Here is a 27,085-nt window from a genome sequence, read left to right as displayed (position 1 = left end):
TTTTCTGGGAGCCTGTGTTTTTTTTCAAGATGGCCGCCCTTTCAAGATGGTTGCCCTTGTCACTGGATGCAAACCGTTAGTCTAGAGCCCAAAACATAAACAAGAGATGAGCAACCACGTTGATTTTTGTGTCGTCTCACGAGTTTAGCACGATAATCACGAAATAATATTAAGGTCCCATGTAATTTATTCGATCGTGTCGAAAAACAGTGCTCACGTGGCCATCCTTACGCGGAGCTCATAAATTTAACGATTTCCACCTGCTTCTCTATTCTGTTTGCCTGGTATTTTAAAGGCATCAGCTACCCAAAATGCGTTGAAATTTGATCAAAAAATCATTTTTTCTCAGTAAAATTGGTAATTTCGGGAGTTCAAGTACCAGGCGAACAGAAACCAGTAGCAAGTAACTTTTGTTTTTTGTGAGCTTTTTTTTTTTAAGATGGCCACCATTTCAAAATGGGTACCCTATCCAGCTTCCTCTGCTGCTGGAAAAGAACCGTTTGTTTAGAACTAAGCTTCAAAATAGAGATGGGCAACCACGTTGTTTACCATATCGTATCACGAATTTAGCACGATAAGCACGAAATAGCAGTTGGATCCCATGTATTTTATAAAAACTTGCCGAAAAAGAGTCCTCATATGCACACCTCTAAGCATACGTCAAATAAACATATCATTCTGCTGAATGCTTCTGTTCACCTGGTAAAAACCAGAAACCTGTCCGTATTGGGGGAAATATCTGTATGCTGTTTATTTTATTATTTTATTTTTAACTTACTTTAAAATGGACACACAGCAAAAAGAACAACTGTTTTGTGTCACATTTTTTACCCATAACTCAATCATGTTTTTCAGAACGCATTTTCGTTAATCTCGCATTACTCTCTATGCGGGCATGTACATACACGCCTTTCAACTTTGTTTTGCTACAAGTTTAATTTAATTTAAGCATCCATTTAGCCCGATGGCTCCGCTCAGCTACTCCAGGGCCACCAGAAACACTCGCTCACATGCAACGAGCACGTTACTATCCATGTGGCAGCGATATGTCCGAATGGTTGGTTACAAGTGTTGCCAACAAATAAAGCTAATTAAATTATATATTAGTTTATAAAGGATCTCATTTATCTTTACAATCATTGAATGTACTTTAATATTAAGTATTATCTTAGGTTCTTTCCTGAGAGAAATATCTTGACACAACTTTGAGGCTTAATAGTACAAATTCTTAATACTTTATAGTTTCTTAAGTTAACATAATTATATAGTTGTATATGCTGAATTTCTCAGCCATTTATAGGGGCATGTAAGATGATCCTCAAAAGATTATGAAGCTCTCATTGAAATGACCTGAAATTTGGACAAGATTTTAACGCAGATCTCTTGCCATTTTTGGTTTTGAGTTTAATTAAAGTTATACCTTTTAGAAGAGGAAAAGTTAAATGCCATATTAAAAAGCTAAGGTGCCATCACAAAATTATCATCAACTTCAACGTGCGGGACATGCGCAGAGTTGGTTATCCAACGAGAATCCAACAAGTGCGGCATGGAAATGTGGCTTGGTCTCTGGCAGTCAAACTTCGTGGCGTTTCGTCGTATTGCCTCGTGTGTATCGCTCGTAACGACACAATTCCAGCCCCCAGAGCTGAGGAATTTCAACACCACCACGCACACACATTGCAGTGGCGCACGAGCCGAGGGACGTGGGGTAATGGGGTTCGTTTTGGCGTCCTTTGGTTTAGCTGCTTGGCTCGACGGTTAGAAAATTCAGTCACACCACGGCCAGCTCGCAGTCAGCTACATAAAAGCAGGAGCCAACGAGCTGCGATACCAGAGGTCCTTCGTCTGCAACTGACCACGAGAGCTGAGCAAAGAAGCAAAAGCCTATATATAATTTTTTTTTGTGCTGTTTGTACAACTGAAAAGACATAAATATAGTGATTGGCCAAGTGAATATTATTGGTACACCAACGCCATGTCAACAGAATGCAAAACTCTGATAGAAAACTATCATTAATTTACGACTAAAAACAAACAATAACTAGTGAATTAAGGTAAGTGTTTAACTAATAATTACAGAACTAAGAAATTCACAAAAAAACAAAGAAATTATGAAAACCACAAAGTACAAATGAGTATGAGTATGTATACGTTATGTACATATACTGTATCTTTGTTGTTTCTATTCCGCTGTCGAGTGTGTACTTTTTTTTTCCGTTCTTAACGATTTTTCCAGTGACCTTGTTGCGTACGCCAGAACGTACAAATTCATGGAGTGTATGATAGTGTATGTGTGTGTGTGTGTGTGTGTGTCATTGCTGCTTAGCCTTGTCCTCCCCCTTTTATCCACATTCCGAATTTACACATACACATCTGTGTTGTTCTGCGCATATATTTTTGGGGCCAGAATTTTGGTAGCATACTTTTAAGCGCAGAGCAGTTCGGAATTTATGCGGGAGTTTTTGGGGGCCGAAAAACCGACATCCAAGGTATTTCACTTAGCATATTGCTTATTCCCGGGTTTTTGGGCATTCCATGGATTCTTCATATACACAATGACAGTTGCGGTCAAGATAATAGCCACAGGAAAAACATGTACCCATAATTGCTTTGGTTTACTTTATCTACTAGCTATTTTTGTAGGGGTAGTTCCGCGACACTTCCAATTAAGAACAATTACAGAGATGACTAATTGAAAGCCAAATGGCTAATTGAGGTTAAGTTTGGTTGAATATTTGGTATAATTTATAGATATTATATTATATCAATTGGCTGATAAACAGAACTGTGTTTCCAGTTTCGTGAAATTTGAAGATTACATTTTGAGTATACATATCGAATATGTTTTTCTATCCCCATTTTCCTGATTATGAATGTTAATGACGTCTTAAAACTAATATTACATGCCATTATGATGCTGATAAAATATTGATAAACTTAGTTACGAAAGAATTAGTTCTACCATAGTCTAAATGTTAGCAATTTAAGTTCTTTAGTTCGACTTTCAGTGCTATAGGGTTGAACCCCATCGTGTTATGTTCATGGAATGTTAATATCCGAATGATAAGATTGGGCATCAGCGTTTGTGGCCTGGCCTTGATGAATGTACGACTGTATCTATGTATGCGCCGTGCTGATGATGTGGCTTCAGCTTGTTGTCAGGGAATGCAATTGCCGAGCCCTTTATTGATTTTATGATACCATGGCTAGAAGGATCCACCACCCGTGCCGCTCAGTTTTTCCCTCGTACCCTGCAGTGGCACGTGCAGAACAACAAAACAAGCGGGGCAACAACAAGTCATTCACACCATTCGGAGTAGGAGATGCAGATAGAAACAAGGCAAAAAAAAAAAAAACGGACAGAAGTATGAGATTGTGGGTGTTGAATGGAAATTGCAAAGCAGAACCCGACTGACTGACAGACAGGGCGCCCACTCTAAGTGGCTTGAGTGGTGACAGGAGAGCTTTTAAAAGAAAAAATGCACCAGAATCCTTCCTTGGAGCATAGCCCCCCCTTCAGCTGCCTTTGGCATTTCCCTTTTCTTCGTCACGCTTAATTCACCGAAGGCATTCCATTGCATTCCGTTGTTGTGCGCCTCATCCTAAGGCGCTTTGCACGGCAATAAGACGCTATTGGGCCCTAGCCACACGTTAAGAAACGCTTTATTCGCCTTATCCTGGCTTGGCGACAAGTCCGATTGTCCTAGACTCGTATTGTGAGTCGCAGTCTTAGTTTATCTTTACCCCTTTGTTTGATTTTAAAGTAGTAGCTGGTTAGTTTAAAGGAGGAACATGTTTCATACGATGTGTTAGGTGTTAGGTAGTCAAAATTTATATGATTTTAAGAATTGCTTACTTTTGTTTTAATAGAAAAGAGACATACCTGATAAGACTTGTCTCCAAGTTCAACCACAAATTCCAGACTCCAATTCCATTTCATTTACAAAAACCAGCAGAGTTGCCTTTGGACTGGGGTTGACCCGAAAGTCTCAAGTGACTGGTCAACAAAATAGATTAGACGCCAATTCATGGGCCTTTTTAGGAAGTGTGTTACTGCCATTAGTGCTTTGGGTCTCAAGTGACAACTGGTCCAAGTTCGTAGAACACTTGAAACCACGCAATCAGAACACATGCCACGCGTCACATCTCCGATTCCGATGGCGGATGATTTCATAATACGCACGCTGCTGCCAACGACGTTGACAATTTTTCGGTTAATGACAGTTTTGCTCTTATCCCCGATACTCTGGACTATTTTTAACCTCAGTCGGAAAGGAAATGGGGAATGAGATTGGGGATTGGTATTGGGATTGGAACGCCTGTCACGTCCAGGCTGATGTCATTTCGCGGAGTCTGCGGTTTGGAGATGAGTAGGGGTATCCTCAAAGTGGCATCCCTTCAATGAGTTTTTTCGTCGAGCTCGTAGCAAGGGGATTGGGCTTGCATCTGTAGCCTTGACATGATTCGCCCTGACATGTAGTGGGAGTGGGTGGAGGAGGTGCAGGCCTGGTTGACCAGAAGAACGTGTGAGTCCTTTGTTGGCCAACTTTTCCGTGCCCTTACACACATGGGAAAAGTAGTTCCACGAATATTTTGTGTGCCACAAACTAGCTCTCAAGTAATGTTGTTTAAAAAAAAGGTAAATATTGCAAGGCAGAAGTTTTCTAGGGCTAAATTTTATACATAAACCAACATTAATCATATGGTTTAGAGGACAGATACTTAATTGCACTCTGAAAATATGAAGTACTTTCATTAAGCCCTAACTTGTTCACCTTGTGCTCATCCTATTAGTAGATACTTGACTTACTCTGAGTGTGTGAGTCCTCCTGTCATTGAAGTGAGATTAATTTTGTGATGGATGCTTGACGATGCTTGCTGAATCGGATGATGACTATTTTAACTTAGCCTCGCGTTTTTCTTCAAACATTTCCCTTCATTTAGCCTTTGTCCTTGTGGCGAATTCCACGTGGCGAATTACCAAGGGATTCGCATGCCAAGTGTGCTAAATTGGCATTCTTTGGAACCCACACCCACAGTACATTTTTGCCACCTTAAGACCTCCCTCCTTCTAGTTCGCCAACCCAACAATAGCTAGCTGACGTCAATGGGGGGGATTTGCAATTTGTGATTGGGCACTTTAAAGTATTTCTGCTTTGACATTCAATTTACTCGACCTGACTTTGTTTGCCATCCTCTGTGGGTCTCCATTGGCATCCCGCCTTCTCTATCCCGATTAGTTTGCCAGCGGCAAGGTCATGAGCCAACAAAGAGAAGGCCACGGGGTTGACTGACTGACTTTAACCCGAAATCTGAAAAAGGTCCACAGAGAGAGAGCGAGTTGCCATGACGTGATTAATTCGATTTGATAAAGAGATGCTTAAACTGGAAAGTCATCTACTTAAAGTTTAAGTCGAATTTATAATAGTTTAGTAGAGTAAACTAAAGTTAAGCAGGAAAACAATAAGACAACTATTTACTTGGGTGTCCATGAGGGAAGATTTCACTTTTTAATATGCGCTTACCTTAGCAATAATGAGCTCAGCCTTGAAACTCTTTAGCATGCAACAGTCCTTGGATAAATAATCCTTCCGTCGTCATCCTTACTGCCATGGCAACTCATGTTTTTCCCATTTTCCTTCAACCTCTTTTCCGTTTGCCTTTCAATGACAGCAAACACAATCCAGGATGTCGGACCAGCAGAAAGCCTCCCTCTGTCCCCGTCTGGTGGACTACATGGCCATAGTGGGTGCACACACGACGCCACCGATGCCAAAAGGACTGCAGGGCCTCAAGGCCCCGCCAGTGCAGGTAAGTCGGTCATTGATTATGTCGCTTATTTGATTTATAACTTACTGCAGGGAAACGGAAAAAAGTTAATATCACAGGTTTAATTTTAATAAAAAGGAGGAGGAGGATAATATCACTTACCTCCCTTTAGAGTTCCTTCAAAGTTTTAAGCTTTTTAAATTTATTTTTAAGGTTCCCGATCTGCTGCGTCGCTATCCTCCATCGGATCATGCCGATTTCCCGCTGCCCCTGGACATGGTGTACTTCTGCCAGCCAGAGGGATGCACCAGCGTGGGTCCTCGACGCACTGGCTCCGCCATTCGGGACATGACCTCCTTTGTATTCGCGTTGACCGACAAGGATTCGGGCAAGACGCGCTATGGCATATGCGTGAATTTCTATAGACCCATAGAGCGACCCAGTGCGGTGGCTGGATCAGCGGGAGCTGGCAATGATCGTCCGGGAAATGGAGGACCCGGAGGACATGCCGGCGGTGGAGGAGGTGGAGCAGGAGGCGGAGGAAGAGGCGGCAGACGATCGTCAGCCTTCAGGCGGGAGTCGTGGCGGAAGAGCATGGAGCGCAGTTCGGATTCGGCATTTAGCAGGCAAGTGTTGTGGGCGAGAAGGATGTGGGTGTGGCCATAAAAGTACACTCAGAAAAAAAGAAATATGAAAACCTGTGTCTATGCCAAAGCCTGTCTAACCCATCTCAAACCATTTCCATAATAGTTACGGCCTCTTAACTTCTTCTAGCGACTACAGAAGTAACGTAGCGCCTAGCGATTCGGACCGTGAACTGACTTCTCGTCGAGATTCGGACCAGCAGCGCCTGCACTCACACCATGCGCACCATCAACCGCACCACCCGTCGGCAGGTCCGGCGGTGCCTAAACTAGGTCTAATGGCTCCCTCAGCGGACTCCGAGTCCGGCGGCAGTCATTCTCCATCACCGCGAGCCTCTCGCAAAAGAACGAAGCTGCGCAATCAGTCGCTCACCTCGCTGTGCATCATCTCGCACCATCCCTTCTTCACCACCTTCCGCGAATGCCTCTTCATCCTCAAGAAACTGATCGATGCCTGCAATGAGTCTTCTTCACCGAAGCGGGTGGGCGCCTCCCAGAAGATCAATCGGGACAATGTGTGGACGGTGCTGACGGGTCATGTCAGTGAGGCCACGCCTTCGATCGTTCTGCATGATGTGCGCGAAATCGAGACCTGGATCCTGCGACTCCTCTCCACGCCAGTTCCGGTGCCGGGATCTACACGAGTCGAGGTAAGGGATTAGGATTGTTATCATATGGGGATGGATATCTAATACAAACCAAACTTACGTCCTTCCAGGTGGAAGTGCTGTCGCCTACAGTGCATGAGCCACTGCTGTTTGCCCTGCCTGACCACACTCGTTTCTCGTTGGTGGACTTCCCGCTTCATCTTCCTCTAGAGCTGCTCGGCGTGGAGACATGCTTAAAGGTCTGGACCCTGATCATGCAGGAAAACAAGGTGCTATTCCAGTCACGCGACTACAATGCCCTCTCCATGTCGGTCATGGCCTTTGTCACTATGCTATATCCGCTGGAGTACATGTTCCCAGTCATCCCGCTGCTGCCCACTTGCCTAAGTTGCGCGGAGCAGCTTCTACTGGCACCCACGCCCTTTGTCATCGGAGTGCCGGCCTCGTTCCTGGTTTACAAAAAGAACTTTAGGTTAGGAAAATATCTACAAATTCGATTATATTCTTAAGATTAGAAAGATTTCAAACATATTTTACTTACTAACTTACTTTACATAGACTCCCAGATGACATTTGGGTGGTGGACTTGGACTCCACCAAACTAACGCCACCGACTGGTGGCTATGAAGAAATACCACCGCTACCTGAGCCCGAGGGCACCATTCTGAAGAACCACCTCAAGCAGGTAAGTCACCTGGACACGTCCCTTAACCTCTGTATATAACCTGATCTCCTAAATCTTGTGGATGCAATCAAAAGAAAAAGTATCTGAATTTTGGAAATTCACCTATTTAAGAAATATGATCTTTTCCTAGGATTATGATTACGAATGAGAGTTTTTAATGAGTTTTCTTGATGCACAACTTAATTTGATAAATGAGAATGTTAAAATTTGAGTTCGCAGCTCAATGTACTTTGTCCAGTATATCCTGGCAGTGAATGAGTAGATTGCGACATTCGTCGTAGAGAGTGGCGTCCAATTTGCGTACTTCCCGATCCTTGTCAATGTCGAAGAAGTGCTTCAGCTTGTCCATTTCATTGCGCAGTTTGAAAACGATGCCGGGCAGCATACCCTGGGTCTTCTTGACTACCTGCTCCTGGACCTGAAGTCGCCGCTCGTTGATTCCCTCGCAGCGGAAACGCTCCAAACGTTTCAGTTCCAATTCCCGTTCATGGTCATAGTGGGCCTTCTGCTGCAGCAGATGTTCCAATAGGGCACGATAGACAATCAGTTGCTCCAGACGTGGATCTGTATAGACATTATCCGAGGCACGGCGCTGGAAACGAAGTTTGGCCTTATGACGGGTGTCGTTGGCCTGCACGGCCGACAAGAGGGCTATGTGGGGACTGTACATGGTTCTAATCAACAGCAAATACCGACCGATGAAAATGTATAAGCGATGATTTCGGACTAGGGAATAGTGATTCGAATGGGAGTCAAGCTGGGACAAACCATGATGGGATATGAATTAAGGCTCAAAGGCTTCTGATTTTTAGAGGTCTCAATATGGAACTTTATTTAGAATATAATAATCAAGATCACTTTCAAGCCAGGTGAATTTCCAGAATTTAGAAAATGAGAGTTTATCTTTAGGCGGTTCTTAAAATTCCCTTAAAACGCTATAAATATTCGTGACTCTCAAGGCCAAAGTCGCTTATTCATGTCTATTTAACCGATTTCACCAGAAAATGTGTCTGCTCTTGGGAGGAATTTCCATCTAAGAGGATTTCCCAGAGCAGACTCATCCAAAAGCTGCGATTACTTATCGTAGCTATCGTTATCGCTGTCATATAATCGTTATCATTGCTCCATTAAACTTTGCTGTGATTGTTTTAATTCGAATAATATACGATCTAACTACTTTCCGGATCTCTGTGGTCTGTCACAGAGCAAATCTAAAGAGAGCACTCAAGCGATATATATATTTTAATTTAAATATATTATTTTTAATCCCCCCCACCCAATTGACAAAACTCCTCGAACACTTGTACAACTCTCTATCTCTCTCTTTCTTTCTTTGTGGTTTTTTTTTATGTGTATAATCACTGCCTCTCTTTCTGCCTATCGATGTGTGTCCATCTCTGTCTCTACTCTAATGCTATACTTTTGACACTCATGCATTATCTGTTATATGAAATTTGTTATACTCGATCACAACTTTAACTACAACAACATCAACTACTACTACTACTACTACAACAACAACAACAAATCGTATAACAACAACAACATGGGCAGGCTATGCTATTGATGGATGAAGCTGGACTTGGTGTAAATATCGTTCGCAAAAGTGTTTACTTGATTTATCGTTTATCGTTTATCGTTTAAAGTTATATTTGAGTTGAAACCGTTTGTACATTGTAAACATAATCCATATCTAATATATATACTAACTATATGTGTGAATATTCGTTAACGAAGATGTACTTGACATAGAACATAGAACTAACAGCATGCACAGTCATTCTACATAGACGTACTCCTAACTCTTTAACTTTAGTCTGAAGTGAAACTTCGTAAAACTGGGTTTCCAATTAGCTAGGATTCAAATATATTTCCATGGGTTGCAAATTTTCTAAATTTTCAACCAAAATTTCTATCACTTTCTCTACCTATCAGTCGCTGTCTTTAGTGTTACGTGTTTCGTGTGCATGCCCTGTCAGTCTCTCTTTCTACCTCTCCACCCCCCCCAGTTTTCCAATTACTATAACTGTCTAAGTAACTAACTAACTTACTTACTAACTGAAGTGGCCTTATGCCTTCAAATAAGCTTTCCAAATCTCCCTCCCTTAACTTATAGTTAGCCAAGTTGAAGTCCTAATTTAGTTGCTTAGTGCTAAGGGTTAACCCTGCTAATTGGTCTAAATGGAATGTTCCACAGGCACTTACCTCAATGACGTCCACTAATACGGCGGTGTCCTCGCAGCAACTTTTACCATCGGTACGGGACAGTCTCCAGGAACCACCATTGCTTGGGTAAGTAGTCTTAGAGGTAATCCGTTGGTTGTCCGTATCAACTGGTTGTCCGTATGGATAAAAGATATAGATCTGAAACGATAAAGGATATATTAATGCAATACCAATATAGGTTATAAGATATCCATTAAACTTAATCACATTTTCTGATTTTCCAACAGGGTTTCTCAGGTGCGACTACCTCTACAGACGCCTCCACATTCGGCGCAGGCCAGTCAAAGGAATTCGATGTCCGCTCAGGGTACGATCAGTTCACGTCAACCAAGTCCAATGAACTCACCAGCCCTTAATCCCTTTGTCTACGGAACGGATGTGGATTCTGTGGACGTGGCCACGCGTGTGGCAATGGTGCGATTTTTCAATGCCCAAAATACATTGGCCAATTTCGCCGAGCACACACGCACTTTGCGGCTATATCCACGTCCAGTGGTAGCCTTCCAGATCAATAGTTTCCTACGATCCCGACCAAGAGCCTCGCAGTTCCTGAATCAATTTGCCAGAACTCAGGCGGTGGAGTTTCTGGCTGAATGGTCACTAACGCCCACGAATGTGGCATTCCTAAGGGTACAAACTGGGGTTATGGATCCCATGCAAGTGGGTGATAAGCCCAAGTGGTTTGCCCACGCCTTGACCCCCATAAGATTTTCGGTTTGGGACGATGGCAGCTCACTGAATGGCGCCCTAAGATCACTGAAACAGCTCGAGTGTCAGCCAACGGACGAGAGTGGTTCTGATTCAGAGGGAGCGGATAGTAGCAGCTCATCATATAGTTCCCTCAGTGATTTTGTCTCGGAAATGGCCTCCTCGGATCTCTCGCCCAGCCTGCATGATGTCTTTGGGTCGTACAATCGACCGCATGTTGTTCCTCAGACTCTTTCCTCGAATTTGGACCCAGCTTTGGTTTATCATCCGCCCAGCAAATTGCAATATCCCGAGGGCATTGCCGATGCGGCGGCCAGCAAAGAGGAGGAGGATGAAGAACGTGCTGATAGCCCGGTTTCTTCATCCTCCAGTCGCTCGGATCTGAGTTCACCCAGCTTCAATCGTGATTCGGAGTTTGATTTCCAGCCGAAGGGCGGACAAGCTCTGGGATCGACGGCAGTTGGTGGAGCGGCTGCACCCAGTTTCGAGTTGGCCACACCGCTGGCCATGCGGCTGGAGGCGACCATTAAAATGGCTAGCATTGAACAGGAATCGGAAACGGGATCCACGGGAAAGAGTATAGCCACTGGATCAAAGCTTCAGAGGCATCCCAGTGACTCCGAGAGGCCAGAGAAAAAGATTCCGGTAAGGAGAGATTGGTTAACGCTTTTTCCTTATTATATGTCCATATTTGTAGCCACCACTAACACCTCCGGTAAAACAGCCTGGTGTAAGCAACATCCTGGCCCGAACTGGTAGTTCCGGTTCTAGTTCAAGCAGTCCTGGACGCCAGAGCTCCCAAAGCTCCCTATTCGAGAACTTTGCCTCCCACGCCAAGGAATTGGTGAGGGAAACAACGCGCCAGAGCAGCCAGGAGGGTCTCCTGGCCCATGTGGATAAGGTAAGTGCGATCCGGAGTAACCTGGGCTGGTTTTCTAATTCGATGTGCTGTGTTGTACTCTGATCGTTGATCTGTTTTTCTTTCCTTTTCTTTCTTTCCGTGAACTACGTGGTTTAATTTTTCATTTTTTTTGTAATATTTTTTTGAAATATATTTTTGCGTTGGCGGTGTTGCGTTGGTTTATTAAACCTGACATGAATGTAACGTACTGTAGCATGCGCTGGACGAAGATCTTGACGACAAAATGCGTCATACCTTCGAAAAGGTTGGTACTCCCGCTGCACACATTCCCATCCCATCCAGAAAGGATCCACCCACTCGCTATCATAACACTAAACTTATATCTCATCAACATAAATCTAATGCCATTTCTCTATTCATCACACTGCACTCTACATATATACACATCTCATTAACTGAAAACAACGTGAGTCTTGTAATGACTTGAAGGCTATTTAACATACACCACATAAATATCAACAAGTTTTAAGGATTTCTATACCCACATCACCTTTTTAAATATTTCTCTTTACAAAACCACATTAAGTACATATCAAACTGCATGAAAACAAGAATACAAAGCATAATTTTCCACTATTATCCTTTAGTTTTGAGAATCTCACCTACAACTCACAATACACGTAACCTTTCCTTAAGACATCCTGTCATCCCCATCCTCACCTTCCCTCTGATCTTCTCATGGGATTCGTAGTGCCATCGTAGATTGCTTTAAAGTAGACCTCAATCCGTTACTGTCTGGCGTCTGAGGGACTCAAGCTTTGATTGTTAGCACCAACTAGGCAAATTGTGTAGACTTAAAACTCTCTACTAGAAACATATTTCTAACAACCATTCGATTTTGGATCCATAGTTTACGCTGCACGCCAAGAAGGCGGCCGGAGAGGCTTCGAAGCAGGCGTTGGAAGTGTCCAAGCAGGCGGCTGGGGTGAGCAAGAATACACTCGAGGATCTGACCTATGTGGGCAAGTCAACACTGGGTGATCTTACCAAGACGGCCAAGGAGGCGGCCACCAAGAAAGGCATCATTAAGATTGAGGAGCATTCGCCAGCGGTGGCAGTACCGCCACCAAAGTCACCCGGTTCCCAATTGGCCACGCATAAGCAGGTCCAGCAAAGTGGTGGATCAGGAGGTGGCAATAACTTCTTCTCCTCCATTGGCACTGATTTTAATGGCTTAGCCTCTTCCACATCCACCATGTTCTCGGGCATGTTTGGTAAAAGTAAGTCATCGCAAAAGCTCTTTACCTACCTTCGATATAACGTAATCCCATTGCAGAGAACCAACAAAAGCAGGCTCCTGTGCAACACAAGCCAGCTAGTGTATCCTCTGGAAAGGGCAAGACAGGCATCAATTTCGATCCCTTTCCTGGACGAAAGGGACTCGTGGAGCGGACTCCGTTGATAAAGCATTCGGGTCCAAGACAAACGCAAGAGGAGCTGACACGACAGCAAAACCAGGAGCGTTCGCACAGCAATGCCGAGAACCAGACTTTCCTCAAGGATGTGACTAACCAAGTGTTAGCTGGAGAAGGAGTCGGTTGGCTGAAGCTTAATCGGTTCAAGAAGCTCATGGAAGACGAGTCCTATCGCACTCTGGTTCTCAGCAAACTCAATAAGACGCTGGACAAGAAGATTGCTCCAGATGATCATATCGACGATGTGGTAAGCTGACTTTCCTGTAAAGATTTAAGAGATCTGTGAGACTTTGGTGTTTGAATTTCTATAATAATCTTACCTTTACCCTTCATTAGTGCGTGACGAAGCCCGTTTGGAAGGGCATGCTTAAGTGCATCCAGGCGATAGCCGGCGGTTTGGATGTGACCTTTGCCAATTTCGGCCTTGGTGGCATGGCCTCTGTCTTCCAATTGATGGAGGTAGCACACACACATTACTGGAGCAAGGAGATTAACGAGGGCAGTGACATGTCCTCCAGTCTGCTATCCAGTCACGCCGCCAGTCCAATGGGCAGTCGTGAGAACCTGCGATCGCCAAGCTCACCAAACGGTTCCCATTCGGCTTTGGGCAGCGAATGGGCATCGCCACAGGAATCAAGGAAGAGTTCTACCCAGTTACCACATGGTGGTACGCATTCGGGTGGACCGGTCAATCGACGATTGTCATCGGCGGATAGCCAGGATGGTCAGTCCACCACGGAGATGTTCAAGGATATGCTGTCGCAGAAGAGAAGTGCCTTGAAGAACATGCTAACCTCGTTCGATTCGGATGTAAGTAGAGTAGTACCTGGTTAGTAGTGCCGTGCAATGATTACCCACATCCAGCCACTTAGATCCGTCCATTCCATCAATGCCAATTGTTCTTAGCTTGCTAATCCACTCCTGTATATCGCTCAGTGTATATAATATATCTATATATGGTATCGTATCGTAGAATCGCTTATCAGCATCTCAGTAAATAGCCAAATCAGTAACAATTAGCATAAATCAGTATGTAATCAGTATGTAACATATATGTATGTATGTCCCATCGCGAGTGTCAATCGATGTAGTCTGCCGATCCTTCCACTATCAATAGTTATTCGTAACCGCAACCTGTCCCGCCTACATTCCCGTATCGTTACCGTCCAATTCGATATACTCCGTTTGTAGACCTCTCTAACACTCCGTGTGTGTGTGTGTGTTATTCCTAGGCTGCTGGCTCCACGGGGGCGCTTTCCGTTGTCAGTCTGGGCGTCCGCTTGCCCTCCAGCTGCCGATCCACGGTCTCAGACACCGAGTACGAAAATGTAAGTACCCTCCAGAGGAGGTTCAAAGAAGTACGGGATGTGAATATCAATAAAGTTATCTTTTGAAATTTGGATTCGATTCGGCGGAAACTTCTTTTAGTTATATAAATCGGGACATCTTCCTAAAACATCATTAATTCCAACTTGGAATAACCTTTCCATGTAAATGAAACATTTCCTATATTGAATTCTGGCTTGATCTTTCAATCTTAAAAGTCCTCGCCCTCGATCGCGTTAGATTTATCCAGTGTCAGGTCCAGGAATTATTCTGACCAATCCAATCTAAATCCAACTTCATTTTACAGACAACCACATCGAAAGATTCCAAAAAGAGCACTGGCAATCTTTGGTCCGGAAAGTCAACGTTAAGTGCCGGATTTCGTTATACTGGCGGGCATTTGATCAACACTTCATCTTCACCATCGCCGGATAGTCCGAGGGTGTATCTCTTTGAAGGACTGCTGGGCAAGGATCGTCTCAATCTTTGGAACCAAATGCAGTTCTGGGAGGATGCTTTTCTGGATGCTGTTAGCCAGGAACGAGATATGATCGGAATGGATCAGGTGAGATTGGTTTTTCATAGTTATTTCTTTTTATACTTACCTTTGAATCTGTTTCCTAAACAGGGTCCCATTGAGATGATGGAGCGCTACAAGTCACTGAGTGAATCGGAACGCAAGCGTCTTGAACACGACGAGGATCGCTTGCTATCCACCATGCTCTACAACCTGACGGCCATCCTGGTAATGTTGAATGTTACCAAAGATGAGATACGGCGTAAGATACGCCGTCTTCTTGGCAAGAGTCATATTGGCTTGGTGTACTCCCAGGAGGTGCACAATGTAGTCGATCAGATCAATAATCTGGTAGGTTAAAAAATGGATAAATATATATAAAGGAGTATATATATATGACATATTACCTCCTCCTTGCAGAACGGCAATGATATAGACCTAAAGCCCTTAGGTTCGCGGCTGTTGCACCGCCAGAGCTTCACTGTCCACCAGGGCACGGATGTCAATGGACCTCTGCGATTCATGGAGGTGCGAGATGATGGCTTGGTACTTCGATCTGTGGATGGCACCATTGTGGAGCGCTGGTGGTACGAGCGGCTGGTCAACATGACCTACTCACCGAAGACCAAGCTACTTTGCCTGTGGCGCCGCAATGGCGGTCAGACGCAATTGCACAAATACTATACAAGAAAGGTGGGTTTAATAGGGTTAAGGTGATAGTATGATAACTTACCAATTTACGTACAGTGTAAGGAACTGTACACTTGTATCAAAGAGGCCATGGAACGCGGTGGGACGCCCACCAATGTGCCCGAGCTGGGCGGCGAGTTTCCCGTTCAGGACATGAACACGGGCGAGGGCGGCCTGTTGCAGGTGTGCCTCGAGGGTGTCGGTTTGTTGTTCTCCAACAGCAAGGTGAGTGCTTCAGAGATATTCCGCTATAAGTCGAATTCCCCACCAAAACACTTGGCATACACAGAACATGAAAACATAGTTACACCCAAGACTCATATACACATCCAACCAGCTTCATCTCCGAATGCCTCAAACTACTAGTATTCGTCTCTTTTTTTTCGTACACCAATCCTCATCAAGCAAAGCATATATATATCCCAAAACGAATCCCTTATACCAGATCCATTATTGAGTACAGATACACTGTAAGCTAACGATAATCTTCCTCACTCCGTAAACATAATTGAAAGATCTTTACATTTGTTTGGGTCACCAGACAGCGAATAGAACAGACAAGGTTGTCACCAAAATGGTGTTGATCTGGGTAATCTTACCAATGGAGGAACACCAGACTCCTGAAATGATATGGAATATACAGAAAATACAGAATAGAAAGAAAAAATAAAGATACACACCTTAACTGGGTCACCGTTATGAAACCACCAACCAAGCAATGGTGTTGATCCGGGTCACCCACATCCAAACGAATATTGAAAACCATTTAAATGTCAGGATCAGTCTATGTTCAGATCCAACATGAGGGCTATACTCGTACATATACGCGTCTATCTGTCCAGATATCGATACATACTTCCCACTGCCTTCGTTTCAGTGTTTAATTTACTTTTCGTTTCCCTTTGGTTCAGTTTTCTTTTCAGTCTGGCTTTTTTTGGTTTCCTTTCCTTACGGTTTATGATTTTGATCGATTTCCAATGATTTCCTTGTTGTGTGTGTGTATCGACTGCATCAAGATCAAGGGCCCTCTCAATATATATACATCTACAAAAATATATATATTAAAAAATATATATATATATATTATATTTGGTTTTCAGTTCATGCTTTTCCGATATGTCTAACCTAGCAATGTGAAAGAGATTCTCAGGGGACTTGCGTAGGTCTGCCTCCAGTCTTACAGTGTCTATAATCGAATCTGAAGAATATATATATATATATATATAACATGTGTATTCCAGACGGAGATGGTCTGGATGATATCGAACTTCCGTTTCTTTTCGGGTTGTCTTTTCTTTTGTTAGCCACAACCGGAACCCGACTCCACATATCCAACTACCCAAGCTAAACCCAACTACGTATTATATTTTACCGATCTCTATCTCTATCTCTCTCTATCTATCTCTCTCTTTATCTGTCTGTCTCGCTCTAAATATTTCTTTTTCGTTCTTTGGCTTTGGTTTTGGCATTTTATTTTTGACTCGCCTTCTTAAATATCTACTTATATTATATTCCTAAGTCATTATATAATCCACAAAAAAAAAAAAAAAAAAAAAAAAAATGAAAAATCAATCGAATCTTTTATCTTATCCAATTTCTAATCGATCAAGTGAAAGTATATCTGAACAAATAAATATATATATGCAGAAAAATCCATCTATATCATACCCATATATTGTGCTAGTGAATGTACTGAATGCTGTATTCATTATACTCTCTATTTTATTTATTACCTTAACCGATTCAATGATAACGCCATCAAAAAACCAATAGCAAAAGAAATTTTAAGAAATTCCCCCAATTCTCCTAATCATACTTTTCGATTACGATTGACATTCTTATCCTTACGATTCCTTACGTTTACGTTACTTATACTCACCGTTTGATATATGTTGATATTGTCATCTTTATCTCATTTTGATTGTCTTTATATTATCGATTACTCAGACTACTACTACTACTACTACTACTACAAATTATCGATTACTACGATTACCGATTAGTATCGTTCGTAAGAGTATTGTACTTCATAGAAAACAAAAAATCGAACTTTGTATGTACCCTCGAAGCACCCACGACTAAAGTGTTCCTCATACCCGCATTAAAATCGATTTATCTCGATCAAAAAAACAAAAAAAAAAAAACTATAACTACAATTATTAAGTGATACTAAAAATAGGTAACAACTTACACCTTATTCGATTAGGTCCCTCGATCCGAGTCCCTCGTTAGAGTCCAACGAATTCTGTATGCCCTTTCATCCATAGCCTTGGCAAAGTCGTTTGTTTTCCTGTAAATATATAGAACACCTTAATCCCTTTGATATGAAGCATATGGGTCTAAAGGGTTCTGGGTTAAGACTAAAATATATTGTTTTTTGATTTACTTTTCCTTTTGCTAATTTATTTCTTTTAACCTTTCGGAGCTCAGACTTGAAAACAAAATTATAGAATCTATATATATATATATATATATATATCTGAAAATATATATATATGATAAAGAAAAAGCAATGCATCGAAAGAAATATCAATGAAGAATTTTAAGCCAAAATAAGGAAGTATTCTAAGCTGGTAACTTTTGAGATGGTCCTTGTGCAAAATCCTCTAAAGTGCTTTGTTTTCTGTTTCTGTTTAGTTTTAATTTAAATTTGTTTTTTGTTGTTTTATTTTGATTTCCTGTCTCTCTTTTCGCTATTTCTATAAACATATATATATGCGTATTTACATATATAAATAACTTCCTCTTTATATATATAAATATATATCTGTCTCTGTCTGTCTTTCTTCTATAACTGAACCTATCTCTTTTCCGTGTTTATATATGCGATATATATATATAAGAAGTTCTTTCGTGAGCTCAGACTTTTCTGCCTTACGTCATTTTCCGTTACGTTGTTCTTCATTACGTTCCATTTCGATTCGATTGCGTTCTTACTTTCTGTTTTTAACATTTTATTGGTAGTGTCTTTCTTCATGCCAAATTGTTAAGTATGATAATCAAAAAAGAAAACAACAACAACAACAAAGTACAAACAACAAATGTAATTTAAGCTATAGTAGCCATGTCCTCTACCCCATGATATCTCCACAGTTACCGCTGTAAAGCCGAGAAACTCTACCAAAAACCAAAAATACCAAATCCAAAACCAAAATTGAAAAATTCCCCAAAAAAAAAGATACATATGTCCCACTACTATTGTCTTTAAGCAACTGACTCTAACATAACAACAACAGCAACAACAACCACATTTCATATCGTTTCTATTTAGTATCTACCAAAAAATAATAATAATAATCCAAAAAAAATATATACAAAAATAATACAAAAATTCGCCAGCAAATTAGAAATTGAACAGAAAATATGCAAATGCAACTCAAATATTTGAATGAACAGTTTAAAAAACAGTTTTCTCAACTTTCCTTTTTATAATTTTCTTTGTTGTTTGTTTGATATTCTCTGTCGAACGCGGAACGCTGCACCGTTGCTCGCTCTCCCTCCTTTGTGGACCAACCAAAAATCACGTTCCGTAACCGGAACCGAACCGATCCGATCCGAAACCAAACCGAAACCGAAACGAATTAAATTATTCAAATGAATTGGTCTACTTCTCAAACGATAACAAAATCAAAAATCCAAAAAACAAAACGATTACGAAAACGAAAAAACCAAAATCAAAATCGAAAAATATAACCAAAAAAAAAAAAAAAAATCTATGATAAAACGATCTGAAAATGTCTGAAAAAACGATAAAGGATTTCGAGGTATTGCAATGAACAAATTTCTTGTTATATTTGAACTTAAATTTATAAGCAACTATTGTTCTTTAAATGCCCTGCTATCCACCACCCCCTAACCACTTGACCCATCCTTTAATCCACTTCCTAATCCCCACCACCACCACCAAATCTTTTACAACAACCAAAAGAAAAAATAGAAAATATATTTATGTTTGCGTTGATCTTGAGTTTTATAACTTTGGAATCTTTTGCGTTCATAACACTTAATTTATTCCTTCACTTTCACCCACCCCCCCAAAAAAAAAGGTAAAAAACCAAAAAAGTATACAAAATAATCTGATATGGCATTTAATAGTTAAAAAACAAAAAACAAAACAAAAACCAAAAATTTGTAGTTGATATTGAATTTTAAACCTTAAGCCGCAAATAATATACCATAAATATGTATATTATTTACCCATATCTTTTGTGTTATGATCTCTATATCTCTCTCTCTCTATCTATCTATCTCTCTGTCTCTTTAATCCAACTGAGATTTTCGTTTTTGAACTGTTGGTTGATTGATTGATTGATTGATTGATTGGTTGGTTGGTTAGTTGGTTTGTTTGTTGAATTTAACTTGATTGAATTGAATTGAAACTAAGCCGTACACTTTGTATACCTTAATGCTGATTACCGATAACCGATTACCAATAACCGATTGTTGATTACTGTTATTGATTAACTTTAGACTTACAAGCTTATCATTTGCGCCCCCAACTTCTCGACACTTTATCGTTTCGTTCGTTCTTATGTTTCGGTGTTAGCCAGCACTCACACATGATCACACACTCACACACACACACACAATACGTCCAAATAATGGATGGGTCACACTATACTACTAAATCATAGTTGGTCACACCACTTCTATCAAATCAAATAGTCACCCCTGTGGCTTGAAGAACTCCAAACTTCGAACTTAAGCATGCTATGCACTCCTCCTGCACACCTCAAGTGCAATCTTAAAGTTCTTTCCAGGACTGCACAGCACAGTTCACCCTAATCCACTTGCATCTGTCCTGGTCTGTCCGACATTCTTTCTAGAACTTAAACTTCAGTTTTTGTAATGATGGCTGATAAGCAAGCTTGAAAAAACTATATATATATAGACCACGGATTTACTATACCAAACACACGAAACGAAATATCACCAGCTCAGAAAAATGAATATACACATGGCTGTACTGTTACATTCCTTTATCATTTTGTCACTTTCCTTTCGATTCCGCTAAGTTCAGTATGATTAAGTTTCGTTGGATGCGGCCTAAGTTAGATGACCTTTCACTTGGAGGGAAAGCAGCCCCCTAGTCACTTAGATTTCCCCTTTTTAAAATGGTTCAGAGTTCGTTATTGATTAAACAATCTGATATCCTATTAAATAACCTTAAATATAATTGATATATTGTTCAGAATCACTAACGAACTATGTGCCTTTGCTTTTTTTTGTTATGTTCTAATCCCCTAAATAGAGTGTGCCAGACAATTCACCGAGTTACCAACAATAGACCAATAAAGTTTCCTTAGTGTTGATTTTGAGTTTGCTTGTGTAGAGTTACTTGTTTAGCAAAGACTTAAACACCAATCGTAGTTGTAGTTTACTAATTAAGAAACTAAAAGAAAGTATTAAACAAAATGACAAAAACCAAACAAACAAAAAACGTTAATGATACCGTATACTTAGAGGAAAATTACCCACTTAGAAAACCCATAACTATAGTCGTAAGCTGAAAAAACCACAAATGCTGGCGTTTTCTTTTCAATATCTATAAGCTATCGCTAATAGTCTGGCTTTCCTGCCTTTCTTTTCCATTCTCTTGCTCTCTCTCTCTATCTGTTACTACTACTTACACATTTTCAGCCTGTCTCTAACTCTCTCTCTGTTTGCCTATATTGTTTCGTTAAATCGTTGATATCGAGCCAATTTAAGTAAAGCTAATTAGTATCAAGTAATATTATCGAGTCGGATGTTCGAGCATTGATCCTATATTCCCGATCATATCCACCGGTTTTTAGTGGTAGTGCCACATGCTGCATGCTGTTACATGTGACTCCCCTTAAATCCTATAATTCCCAAATATTCCCACCACCAGCATCCATTTACCTAATTACAAATCTTGTAAAATCTCTATGAAGTCAAGGACTAACGACTGTACCTGAATAACTCTTCCCCCATAACTCTTTGCTGCTTTTCAGGGAACAAGAGGGTGGTGTCCCTTATAGAATATTCTTTGCTAGATAATCTCAATAAAAGAAATACTTATCTTTAGTTTACATGATTTTCATAAGTGTTTGAACTTTTCTTTTTTTTAGTTTTCAAAATACTAAACAACTTCTTTAGAGAAGTACACACACTCGGACACCGAACACTGTAGCTTAATTTATTTATTTAGCGTTTCTATTAGTGCAAATTTTGGGGTTGCTCAGGTGAACAACTCTCGTAAATATATATATACCATAAATATGCATAGAATCAACGCCTCTCCGTATCCAAAAATCCAAGCTACTTAGTATACGACCATCTCACAAGTGCTAATTAGAATCCTCCTTTTCCCCGAAACAAAAATTTACTAAATGAAAATTCCATTTTCAATATGAAATATGGAAGAGAAAAGATGTTTGACAAAAAAAAAGAAATATCAAGTAAAGCAAACTAATTAACAAACTTTCATTTGATTTTGCTGCATTCTTTTTCCGACTCTCTCTCTCTCTCTATCTATCAATCTATCTAACTCTATCGGTCTGTGTCATTCCGTTAAATTTCTTTAAGTTTTAAATTGTCATTCCATTTGATTTTATTTTACGTTTAGTTCACTTACCTTTTTAGTCCTGAGCACTGATTAAACGCCGAAAGCACTTGATGCGTGCCGTGTGTACATAAATGAATGTCGTTAACTGTACTTGGTGTCCTTGTCTTGCTGCCTGCCCCCTTAAATAGATCAATATAGATATGACCCAAAGCGCTTGCGTAGCATTTAGCTTTTGTTTGCCTGCCCGCCTGCTTGCTTGTGTTGAAATTTCGTACCGTTTCGTTTCGTTATATTGGGTTGGTAACTGTACTTTTGACCATACACCTGAAATGAAAAAAAGAAAACATGAAATTTTTTTTAAAGAATCCGAAAAAAAATGCTCCCAATTGCTATGATTTATTACATTTTACTGCCCACGCGTATACGCTATCTCTTTCCAATGCTCTCCAACTATCTCTCTCTCTCTCTCTCTATAAATCCCCGCTCTGCCTATCAACCAGTCTATTCCTCTGTTGGACAGCGTTTTGTGTGAAAGCTTTTTGGTTTGAACCGCCTTATGAGTTGCATTCCGTTACCGTTACGTTAAGTTGCATTCCGTTTAGCTTGATTTCGTTACGTTCCGTTAACCCCTTCCGTTATGTTTCATTCTTGCGCTCCGTTACGTAACGGAGCCTTGAAGCCGAAGAAAGAATGAAGATTATCTGGCACTGAAGCTTAACTGACTCTCTTCTCCGCCCATATTTCAGTTCTTCGTGCGTTTGGACCACATCCGCAAGTGCTTCACCCAGAAGGGCGGCATCTTTGTGCTGGAGGAGTACAGTAAGTACTGTATAAAACATTTCTATCAACTGAGTGTTTATACTAACATGATTTTCTTGTATTTTCCTGAACTTACAGATCCCAAGACACGAAATCTCATCCAACGGAAGTATCAGTCAAGCATGGTAAGTACTGTTACTAAATGACATATCCACCACAGTTCGCCACCACAGCCATCATAAGCACTATTCACCACTTGTTCCGAGTTGCATCCCGTTCCGATTGCGATCGGAACTATCGTTTATCGATTAACTGTACATAAACTTGCTTAAGCCTGCCAAAGTTATGCAATTTTCTGTACAAATCAATTGTGAACCCCCCCAAAAGCCCATCTCTATATTATATATCGATATATCTATATGGAGTTTTCAGAAATTTCTTTAACCACTGTATGATAATGGCACATTCAATTGCACCGACAAGTTGTATATACGATATTGAGATAATCTCTTTGATTTTCGATTTTTCTTTTCTTTTCTTTCCGTTTCCGTTTTCGTTTACCATTTGGTTCTTTGCATTCGTTTTTTTGTGAATATATTTCTATGTCAACGACAACTCAACTACTCAACAACAAACAATGCCTGCAACAACACACAAAACACCAACCAAACACCACTCATATATCATCAAAATAATAATAAAAAAAATTATGATAAAAACCATAAAATAAACACACATTGAAAAATAACAACACTCACCCATTGATTATGAAACTGAAATCAAAACGACAAAATGTGTAATTGAAACCAAAGGCATCGGAAATTGTCCTGAGCTTTCATCGCGTGACCTCCGTGCAGTTTGCCTACATCTGTCATCTGAATGGCGTTCGAGGTACAGTTGCTGACAAAAGCTCGACTGGAACAATGGAACAATCGATGGAAAAGCATATGGAAAAACTGGAAACGCTGGAGACACCGCTGGCGAGCGAATAAATAATGTGCCTAAAATGAAATCTATGTAAATAAAATCAAGAATCCTTTTTTATGTAACTCCTTTGTATGTATGTACTTCCTGCAACATCGAAAAAAAAGAAAAAACACCACAACAACAATCAAAACATAAACAACAAATATAGTTTTTCGTTCTGGCTTCTTGTGAATTTTCTTTACCATAATATTTTCAAATTTTTTCTTTGATATTTTCACTTCAGTTTTGGTTGTTGTCCACTCCACTTTCCAATGTTGCGAGTTGCATGCTTTTTTTTCTGACTTTCTGCCTTGTTGTGTTGTGCAAGCACCACCACCCACCCAAAGAAAAACCTTCCACCCACTTCACTCAAAACGAAAAACACCGCCAAACAAAACACTGTTCATACTGAAAAATCAAACAAGAAAGTCGCCTTAGTAGCAGCTCTTTAAACTTACGTATACGCTCCGTAGTCCGATCAGATATGCTACTCGGTGCTGTGCGTTTTCTCGTACGTGGCCGCCGGCCAAGATCAGAAGAAGAATCCGGTGGTTATCACGCCGCAAATCCAGGACATCCATGCCCAGCAAAAGCAGAAACACCAACAGCAGCAGCAGCAACAGCAGCATCAGCCGATACAGCAGCAGCAGCAGCAACAACAGCAACAGGCACAGCAGCAACATCCGCCTGCTGGAGCTGCAGCAGCGGCATCTTCAGCGCCCACAACCACTGCTCCAGCTGGTCAGTCCAATCCCAATCGAATGGGGGGCAAATCTGCGCCTGGCAACATCACTATACGCCACACGGTGCCCATGCAGAAGCCCACCATCACCATGTCAACAGTGCAGCCGCAGGCCAGGATGCCCGCCCAAGTGGCAACCGCTTCTGTTCCTGTTACGGTTCCGGTTCCTTCTCCCACACCTACTTCCGCCACAACCACCACCACCACTCCCAGTCCTGGCAAGCTGCCGCAATTGCCACCACGTGTACCGTCGCAACCTTCCACAGAGAGCCTGGCTTCGATCTCATCACCGCCACCGAAGATCAGGACTCCAATGACAGCTCCACCTGGACCACCGCCGGCAATACCGCCGCGCACTGGTGCCATTGCCCGGAGCGGTTCGGTGCCGGCGGCCCGATCCTTTGTCCGCCAGGCATCGGCAAATTCCACACCGCCGCAGTATACGCCACAACCGCCGCCACCCTTTGTGATCCCCAAACGGCACAGTGGACTGGCCAGGGCGTCCACTATGTCGTCGTCATCATCATCATCGTCGGCATCAGCGTCGTCCGCCTCCAATCATCCCGGCCATTCGCAGTCGCAGCAGCGCGCCAGCCATGGCAGCGTCGCCGCTGTGCTGCAATCAATGCCGGAGGCTGAGCCCGGTTACGGATCCGGCTCCGGTTCGATATCCGGCTCCAGTTCCGGTTCCGGTTCGGCATCGGGCTCCATTGCCAGCGCTTCACCGCAGGCCCATCGCAAGCACTGACGAAGGAGTTCGTTCTTTAAGTTTGGAGGAGGCGGCGGTGGTGGGGGCGGGTCCAATCCAGGGGCAGGAGGCGGTGGTGGCGGACAGATGGGGGAGGAGCCACATCCACATGCCCATCGACGAGACGTCTGCCGCACCATCTGCATCCCCTGGCTGTGATCCCGGCAGTCGACCGAATAAAGCGGTTCATCATTCCAAAACGGGGCTTTCCGGATTCATGTAATTACATAAAAACTTAAAACTAACAACGTTTATGCGCCTTAAGTATGGCGAACTTCTTAAAACATAAAACATACTCGTATTACAAAGGCAAAATTCAATGTTAGGAAGAAACCTTTTTTAAAAGCTTCAAATTGCCAATAGAAAGACATTTTAGCAAAGGAAATCTTAAATTTAAAATCTTACAAATTATTGATTCTAAATTTTGAAGACTTAAATATTTAAGAACTAAAAATCTTAACAGAAAAAGGGTTGGAAATGTTAAGTTTTCCAATACAAAAGCCAACAACAAAACAAATTAGACAAGAAATTGTTACACTAAAAGAAGTTCGCCTATACTTAAGAACACAATCTTCCCATAAACGTTTAAGGTTCACCTTAGAGTGAACCAATGTTGTTAAGAAAAAGCTACGTTTTACTGTCAAGCTACGTTTTTGTAAATATAGAACGTCTACTAATCAGTCATACTAGTAGACCCAAAAACCAAATTATAGCCAAAGTTGCAGTATTTTTTCTATATTCCAACACGGATCCCGAAAGCCCCGCGACCAATCAGTTATGCTATATACACATATATATCTATACTGTATAGGAGTTGTATTTACTGAACCTTACATTAGCCAAATCATATCATTAACCGCCTCTAACTAATCCCATAGACGAATTGTTTCCTGCTAAGCTTTAAGGCAGAAAGCGCCAAACAAAAAAAAACAAAAACTCGCTTAAACTTATCTTTAAAGATAACAAATATATACATAACATATATATATATATATACGAGGTGTGTTCAAAAAGTAAGGTGACTTTTCAAATTTCAAATTTTTCAAATTTTTCGATTATCTTCAGTTTTGGGAACAAGAAAAAGTCACATGGGGCCAAATCCGGTGAATATGGTGGCTGAGGCATTATTGTGGTGTTGTTTTTGGCCAAAAAATCCAAATCCTTTGATCCATATTTTTCGATAGCAAAAAATCGCCGAGCTCGCAAAACAACTTGTAACTTTACGCCTCTCACAACCAAACAAAAGAGGATGTTCCATTGAAACTTGGTACAGATGTTAGGGAAGAGTGTACCAATATAACAAAACAAAAAAATCGATAATCGAAAAATTTGAAATTCGCGAAATTTGAAGAGTCACCTTACTTTTTGAACACACCTCGTATACACAGATCGGGACTTGACTTCATGTGGGGCCCAGGAAAAGGGCACAACAAATGATACACAAACGGAAATTGAAGGCAATCTAGTTAGGGATATAGTATACTATACCAACTAAATCCAAATTAACAAACAAAACTAAAACATTAATGTGAATATCTAGCAGACAACTACTACGATCATACATTAACTAAATAAATATATATATAAATATAAATAATATATTTATGGTAAAGGAATTTAACTAGTTGTACGAGAAATCTTAAGTGAGAAGGCAAAGAGTGGTCCTAAGTTCTGAATGGGATTGGGATTAGTTTAAGGAATTGTCAGGGAACACGGGAGCACGGAGGACAGGAGGACTCTGGAGAGCAATAAGTATGTCTGTGTATGTAGTTAGTAGACAGAGATCGGCATACACACAATATATATATATATATATTCATAAATATAACTA

At 41.2% G+C, this 27,085-nt stretch overlaps 2 protein-coding genes across 15 annotated transcripts; one reads left to right on the top strand and one right to left on the bottom strand.

The window, feature by feature from the left end:
• The first annotated feature begins 1,166 nt into the window (after positions 1 to 1,166).
• On the top strand, positions 1,167 to 26,251 carry LOC108110044 (MAP kinase-activating death domain protein). Of its 14 annotated transcripts, none has more exons than XM_017218908.2 (23): positions 1,170 to 2,054; positions 5,674 to 5,811; positions 5,983 to 6,395; positions 6,520 to 7,063; positions 7,132 to 7,493; positions 7,580 to 7,706; positions 9,261 to 9,293; positions 9,904 to 9,998; positions 10,160 to 11,285; positions 11,338 to 11,541; positions 11,756 to 11,806; positions 12,413 to 12,782; positions 12,839 to 13,224; positions 13,314 to 13,787; positions 14,210 to 14,305; positions 14,611 to 14,868; positions 14,932 to 15,171; positions 15,241 to 15,513; positions 15,568 to 15,735; positions 19,266 to 19,274; positions 22,786 to 22,858; positions 22,937 to 22,983; positions 24,238 to 26,251. In XM_017218908.2, the coding sequence occupies exons 2-23, from the start codon at positions 5,689 to 5,691 to the stop codon at positions 25,252 to 25,254; spliced, it is 6,489 nt and encodes a 2,162-aa protein (XP_017074397.1). In that variant the 5' UTR covers positions 1,170 to 2,054; positions 5,674 to 5,688; the 3' UTR covers positions 25,255 to 26,251. The 14 variants fall into 14 exon arrangements, with proteins under 14 accessions (XP_017074409.1, XP_017074397.1, XP_017074400.1 ...); XM_041817717.1 differs by having other exon boundaries at positions 1,171 to 2,054; positions 6,544 to 7,063; XM_041817718.1 differs by lacking the exon at positions 24,238 to 26,251 and adding an exon at positions 23,611 to 24,226 and having other exon boundaries at positions 1,172 to 2,054; positions 6,544 to 7,063.
• Positions 7,839 to 9,232, bottom strand: LOC108110046. Its single transcript, XM_017218922.2, has one exon. It carries the CDS (start codon positions 8,374 to 8,376, stop codon positions 7,927 to 7,929), a length of 450 nt encoding a protein of 149 aa, XP_017074411.1. The 5' UTR covers positions 8,377 to 9,232; the 3' UTR covers positions 7,839 to 7,926.
• Positions 26,252 to 27,085: the final 834 nt, after the last annotated feature.

Source organism: Drosophila eugracilis, unplaced genomic scaffold (assembly GCF_018153835.1).
Source record: "Drosophila eugracilis isolate 14026-0451.02 unplaced genomic scaffold, ASM1815383v1 contig_1858, whole genome shotgun sequence".
Lineage (NCBI taxonomy): Eukaryota > Metazoa > Arthropoda > Insecta > Diptera > Drosophilidae > Drosophila > Drosophila eugracilis.
Note: the sequence above shows the minus strand (reverse complement) of the source record. Positions and strands in the feature narration are given on the sequence as shown.